We start from the raw sequence: 7,084 nt of genomic DNA on the forward strand, positions 1-7,084 counted from the left end.
GGGCGTTCCCGACAACATTATACACGAATAGTGGGTGGACAGACAGACAGATAGAGAGAAAGATAGACAGACAGACAGTACATTTAGAGCATTTACCAGACGCCCTCATCCAGAGCGACTTACAGTCAGTAGTTACAGGGACAGTCCCCCCCTGGAGACACTCAGGGTTAAGTGTCTTGCTCAGGGACACGATGGTAGTAAGTGGGGTTTGAACCTGGGTCTTCTGGTTCATAGGCGAGTGTGTTACCTGCTAGGCTTCTACCATCCCACTATCCAATACAGACAGACAGACAGACAGACAGACAGATAGATAGACAGACAGACAGACAGACAGACAGACAGACAGAGAAATGTATAGACAGACAGATAGATAGATAGACAGACAGAGAGATAGACAGTCAGACGGACAGAGAAATATATAGACAGTCAGATGGACAGAGAGATGGATAGAATGACAGACAGACAGACAGCAAGATAGACAGGCAGATAGACAGAGAGATAGATAGACAGTCAGATGGACAGACAGACAGAGAGACAGACAGAGAGATGGATAGAATGACAGACAGACAGACAGCAAGATAGACAGGCAGATAGACAGAGAGATAGATAGACAGACAGACAGACAGAGAAATATATAGACAGTCAGATGGACAGACAGACAGAGAGATGGATAGAATGACAGACAGACAGACAGCAAGATAGACAGGCAGATAGACAGAGAGATAGACAGACAGACAGACAGAGAAATATATAGACAGACAGATGGACCGACAGACAGACAGACAACAGACAGACAGACAGACAGACAGAGAAATGTATAGACAGACAGATAGATAGATAGACAGACAGAGAGATAGACAGTCAGACGGACAGACAGAGAAATATATAGACAGTCAGATGGGACAGACAGACAGAGAGATGGATAGAATGACAGACAGACAGACAGCAAGATAGACAGGCAGATAGACAGAGAGATAGACAGACAGACAGACAGAGAAATATATAGACAGTCAGATGGACCGACAGACAGACAGACAGACAGACAGACAGACTGAGAAATGTATAGACAGACAGATAGATAGATAGACAGACAGAGAGATAGACAGTCAGACGGACAGACAGAGAAATATATAGACAGTCAGATGGACAGAGAGATGGATAGAATGACAGACAGACAGACAGCGAGATAGACAGGCAGATAGACAGAGAGATAGACAGTCAGACGGACAGACAGAGAAATATATAGACAGTCAGATGGACAGACAGACAGAGAGACAGACAGAGAGATGGATAGAACGACAGACAGACAGCGAAATAGACAGGCAGATAGACAGAAAGACAGATAAATAGACAGACAGATAAAAGAAAAAATAGGTCATCAGACCTTTGTGTAGTTGTGGTTTATGGCTGCAGTGTCCAGATTCAAGATTTGAAATATGTAATAATATAATTTTCCATCTTCTGATAAATTCCAAAGTCAGTGTTCTTTTCCCAAATGTTGGTGCTTAGAAAACCGAGCTTAGAGCTGTTAAGCGTTGCACAGACAGATCTTCAGTGTTTTAATGCAGCACATTGGCCGAAAGGGGAAAAAAATTCCCATTGCACATTTACACACATGGTGTATGATGATATGTCCTGTTCATGCTCATTTTGATGCTTAATGACCTCCGGTTGCAGAATGCAGAATCTCAGTCCTGCATGTGGGGCTTTGCCCTCATGTCCATAGTAGAATTACGTAATTACAGACTGGGCATTACTTACATGAAAGTTGGTTCCGTTCCCAAACCCCCTGCTGATCCTTAAATGTGGCATTAAATGTGCCCGATGAAAGGAGGGGATTGGTCAGTTTGCTTGTTTTCACTGCACACAAATGCCATGCAGCACTATAGATGGCTCTGGGCCTGTCTGGTGGGACGTTGGTGATACACACGAACCAGATTTTAATACAGAACGCATGAACAGATTTTAATACAGTTATGCAATTAAGCCTGAGAACTGGGAACGATGCACATTTTTTTGTGGGTGGTTCACAAAATGGGCTCCAACAACACTTTTTTAAACTGGCAAATCTTGCTTGATTTTTAACATTTGCTCGTATCAGTTGTGTGAATGAATTAAATGGTTGAATTAGAATTAGACACATTGGCCAGCGTGGCCCAACACATCTCTCACAGTGCAGACTGAGTGTCTCTCTCGCCATCAGTAGCATTGCTGTAATAGAGACATGCAGGTTTACAGTTGGAAGAAAATGATCAATATATCAATAAAGTTACTCGTGGGGTCCCAACTGGCTCTGCCTGGTTGTGTATGTGTGCCTTCGCCGAAGGTTCTTCAGAGGTCATCGGTCTCTCCATCGAAGGGGATGGCGTCCAGCTCCATGGCGATGTGGGTGGGGCCCTCGCTGCAGACCCAGCCAATGGGAGTGCGGTTGAAGCTGGGTCGAGAGGAAATGGGGAACTGGAGCGCCTGCACGGGGTCCGGCTCCTCCTCAGCTTGTTTGAGCTCCGGAATCTCGAAGGTCAGCATCTTCGAGGCCTTGTCAAAGCCGCCGAACGGCGCTGCCATCCTGCAGGGGGTAGCAGTACCATGACCACAATGCAGAGTCTACTGCAGCAGATTTCAGATTTAGCGTCGTACGCGGATCAAGTTCTCATGCACGTTTCCAGCACTGGTAATAAGCAGGAGTGTAATAAGAAGATGGGATGGACCACACCGATGTGAGTAGTTCACATCAGTGTTTTGTAGTTCAGCAAGCCTTGTAGACATACGTTTATCTAATTATTACATTGTTTTATCCCATTGTAATAGAAAAGAGCACATCACTCCAATCCTATACTCACTACACCGGCTTCCGGGGCAGTCGAGAGTTCATTTTTATGTCTACCTGGGTCTTAGTGTCCCCTAATACTGTGTCTGAACTCGTTTTACAGCCACTTGGATCCAGTCCCACAGTGAGATTTACCAGGACGCGCCGTTTCACCGTCTGTAGCTTTAAATGCTAATGAGGAGGAGAGAGGCGGGACGAGGAGGGGAGCGGCCAATAGAAGTTGAGCGGGTGTTCGCAGAAATTATGTCATCAACACCGTCCACCAACCACAGTGTTTGGTACAGACAGGAAGTCGTGTCGCATTTTTAGAGAAAAAATAAAACAAATGAGCCATATAATCCAATAACCGAGCAACTGCAGTGCTTCACACGTTTGGAAGCCATGACGGTCGGTGGAGATCATGTTTTAGGGGAGGGGACAAATTCCAGATCCGACCGTCTGGACAAAGCACTTTTTACACCTATCGCCATTTCTAGCCACTAGCCAAAGTCCCATTTTCGTAGCGGGGGACCTTCAAAGTTCCCGCATGTTCAGGCCTAGTAGCGATCCCTCGTACGCCACTGTGCCGGATTTCCTGTGTTCGGCATGTTACCTGTTGAAGCTCTTGTATTTGGGCAGGTCCTTGTGCTCCCGCGGCCCCGGCATTCGCAGCTGCATGGTGGCTCGAAGCTCCTCATCCCCCTTCATGGCCCGTTCCCATGGAGATATGTAGGTCTTCACGTACTCGCGCCGCTTCTTCTGCTTTAGCGCCTCAGCATCTTCTTCTTTAGCACGTAAAAAGCACGCGGATAGAAGAGGAAACCTGAAAATCATCTCAGAGACACCACAAACTTCAAACTTGGACTACGAAGACGTACCTTCATGTGCAGGTTGGGCGGGCTTGGGTGGAACTGGGGGAGGAGTTTCAATCACAGGCAGAGCCAGATTCTGGAGATTCTGATGGAACACGAAACTTCCAGCGTCATGTCTAGGCAACAACGATCACGTCTCTGTGAAATAGCAGATTGATCAGCGCACCAGATTCTCCTCGCTGACGATGAATTTCTCCACCCTCTGCTGTCCTCATCTGGAACATTCTGGAGCCCCTTGTTCTTCATCAGGGACAGCTCCTCCAGCATCACGTCTTTGGGCGTCTTGATTTTGGTCCCCAGATCAAGTTGTTCCTGGTCAGAATCATTCTGCACTGCAGAGACAGGAGAAAAAGGACAGAAATGAGCATGCGTGGTATTCGTGGTATTTATGTAGCGGAATAAACGGTCCCAGCAGAACGTCTCCTGTACGTATTGGCCCGTTTAATCTGCGCGAGCTCGGTAAATGAACGGCGGAGGTGTGAACACACATTGCAGAAGGAGTTTCTCCGTAAACAGGGTGATTAAGCACTCACGCCGCGTCACTTCGGCAAGATGTTCGAAGCCTCGAACGTCTGTGATGATCCGGTTGGGAGGGGAATAAGGAGACGATTACAACTTACCGTATATGAACCGTAATCATTTTTTTATTTTGGAATCTTGTGACCACCAGAGCGATGCTTATCATTTTCAGCCTCTCCGGCACGTAATTGCTCCGTGGCTCCGGGGGGCCGTTGGAGGCTTTGGACCATTAATCCAGAAGTTCACAGCCAGGTTTAATTCCCGCGCTTGGTCCGGGTCCAAGGCAATTACACCCGTGTCCCACAAAGTCCACGCAGGGCCGGGTCATTAATAACAAACCTGCGGTTTGTCACGCGTCTCTCTCTCTCTCTCTCTCTGCCTGTAGGTGTATTAGACGTGTGTGGGCGGGGTCAAAGTTCAAACTTTACTGATTGATCTGGGGAGTCAGACATACCCTCCTGCGAGATGTTGGACAGGTCGGTGATGATCTTAGAAGGCGCTTTCCTCTTGTTGGCAGGAGCAGGTGTAGGGAAAGGCATAGCTGCGTGATAGCAGGGAGGTCAGAGGTTACGTCAATCAAACCAATGCAATTTCTCAATAGTGACCAACAAGATGTTGCTGAAAATATGTTCAGTTTTGATAAATGTTGATATATGCTGGACTCATTAATATCATTAAATTGGTCTGTATTGGCAGTTTAACATTTGTAGTTGAGCAAAAAGCAAATGATTTAACGGGTTTGGACATTAGGTGAGATGTATTAATTTATTCATTTGAAGTTACCAAATTGTAAGACAGTGAAATCTGAAGCATAATAACATAGTTTCAAATGCGAAAATGCATACGAGCTACTTTACTGCACGCATAGAACATGGAGCTGGTTCACGTAGCGCGGCAGCTGCGAAACGAAGACGCGGGCCCTGTGCGTGGCATTCCTGTTTTAGCGAACTAAATTCATCCGCAGAGACAGCTGAGAAAAATGCAGTCAGCAAATTCCCCAAATCATCTTGGGCTTCGAGAACCCCACTCCATGCTGAACACAAAGCCAGTGCTCCAGTAGCCCTGGGCAACGAGCCTGGAAATATGGAATAATTGTGGAATAATGAAGATATCGCGTTACTGCGATCATCGTAATATTCCAATATTCTCATATATACTTTGGCAGATGTGTTTTGAGTTGGACGTAAGGTAAAGATTTCTGTTTTGGGCGGCTTTGCAGTTCTCCCAAAATGAGTAATTATTTATAGCGCGGCAAAAAGCAGAAGCCTTGGGGGTAATCGGGGTCTGGTAATCCTCGAGAAGCTTTGTGGCCTGACGTGTGGGAAGACAAGCAACGTGTAGGAGCCATGCACACAAACCCATCTCGCTTTCTTACCTAAAACCGAGGAATCCCTGGGATCAAACGAGGTCTGAGGCCGACTTCAAATTAAAGAGAGAAGTTCCAGGGAAGGCCAGCTTTGGATTAATCCAAAATCCCAGTTTCTGGAGCGCCCGGATTTCTGTGCCCCGCCACTGCTGCAGCCCTCTGCATCTCAGAGAGTGAAGCACTTTGCCAAGACAGCAGATCTTTTTGGGGGGTGGGTTGGGGTGAGGGGTGTGGATGTGTGTGTGTAGACGTGTTTGGATTGTGTGTGTGTAGGTGTGTAGTTCAACGCACAAAGAGCAACCTGTCCTGGAAAGGGGTTGATGGCGATAACGAGAGTCATTCTTCCTTGTAGCTTCTTTCGTATTTATATTTATACCCTTCACCCTAAATATAGACCGGCCAAGAGTGCGGAGTTTTGAGAGATGCCCTTACACTTCAGGCAGACCCCGTCTCCCTCACTTTATTAAAACGATGCTGACAGGGGGTCCCCGCTGCAAAAAAGTAGAATGGGGGATCTCAAGATGGATTTAAAGACGGGTCTTCGTGGTGTTTTTATTGGCCTTAGTCTTAGTCTTCACATCGTAGAAATGAAAAAGAATTCAAGGCTCCAAGATTATTCAGCAAAGTGGAATTCAGATGGAATTATTAGCCTTTACTCGACCAATAGTGCTCCAGTATTTCCCCTGATCAAATTTTATGGCAACATTTAAAAGTTATATAAAGATGACAAAGATCTGACGTACAGGGTGGCCCATTTATATGGATACACCTTAATAAAATGGGAATGGTTGGTGACATTGAACACACATAACTCATGAAAGAATAAAGTTACGTTAACACCATTGTTTTTCTTGTGAAATTTCCAATAAATTTGATGTGTCACATGACCCTCTTCCTATTGAAAAAACAAAAGTTGGATCCAAGATGTCCGACTTCAAAATGGCCACTATGGTCACCACCCATCTTGAAAAGTTTGCCCCCTCACATATACTAATGTGCCACAAACAGGACGTTAATATTACCAACCATTCCCATTTAATAAAGGTGTATCCATATAAATGGCCCACCCTGTATTATCACCACAATGAGGCAAACGTACAAGCTACCTTCCCTGTGGGCTATGTTAGCCAGGCCTGCTAGTTCACTACCAAGCAGGCCTGGTTTATGAAACGATGCCCTCTTACCTGCAGTAAATTAGATGTATGTGCTTTCTAGGCGTGGCTCTAGATGTGCCGATCTGTAGCTTTGGGACAGGAGGGGAACCGGTATGATCCATAGAAACCACACATAGCATTTTTGTTATGAATTTGTGTTATTTTGCAACTCTAATTATGTTCATTTATAAGTAGAACGTACCCGGTTTACCATGTTTTTACAGTCAAGGACCATTAAATTCAAGGACAGGCATCAATATCTTAATCACGTTGTAAAAATTGAGTTAAGGAATTAAGGGGAATGGTTGGGCATTAACAATGCTAAAAATAGGGGCGGTTTAGCTGAGTGGGACATGCAGTGTTCCCC

At 45.7% G+C, this 7,084-nt stretch overlaps 2 protein-coding genes across 2 annotated transcripts in view; one reads left to right on the forward strand and one right to left on the reverse strand.

Moving 5' to 3' along the window:
- The window catches only part of LOC114764417 (inactive ubiquitin carboxyl-terminal hydrolase 54-like), a 135,729-nt gene that overhangs the window by 52,439 nt on the left and 76,206 nt on the right, over positions 1-7,084 (forward strand).
- LOC114764411 (myozenin-1-like) lies at positions 1,913-5,767 on the reverse strand. Its single transcript, XM_028954045.1, is given in 8 exon segments — positions 1,913-2,566; positions 3,420-3,591; positions 3,685-3,763; positions 3,845-3,886; positions 3,888-3,911; positions 3,913-4,010; positions 4,652-4,738; positions 5,573-5,767. Coding segments are annotated over 7 exon segments (735 nt in total). The 5' UTR covers positions 4,737-4,738; positions 5,573-5,767; the 3' UTR covers positions 1,913-2,331.

Source organism: Denticeps clupeoides, chromosome 15 (assembly GCF_900700375.1).
Source record: "Denticeps clupeoides chromosome 15, fDenClu1.1, whole genome shotgun sequence".
Classification (NCBI taxonomy): Eukaryota; Metazoa; Chordata; class Actinopteri; order Clupeiformes; family Denticipitidae; genus Denticeps; species Denticeps clupeoides.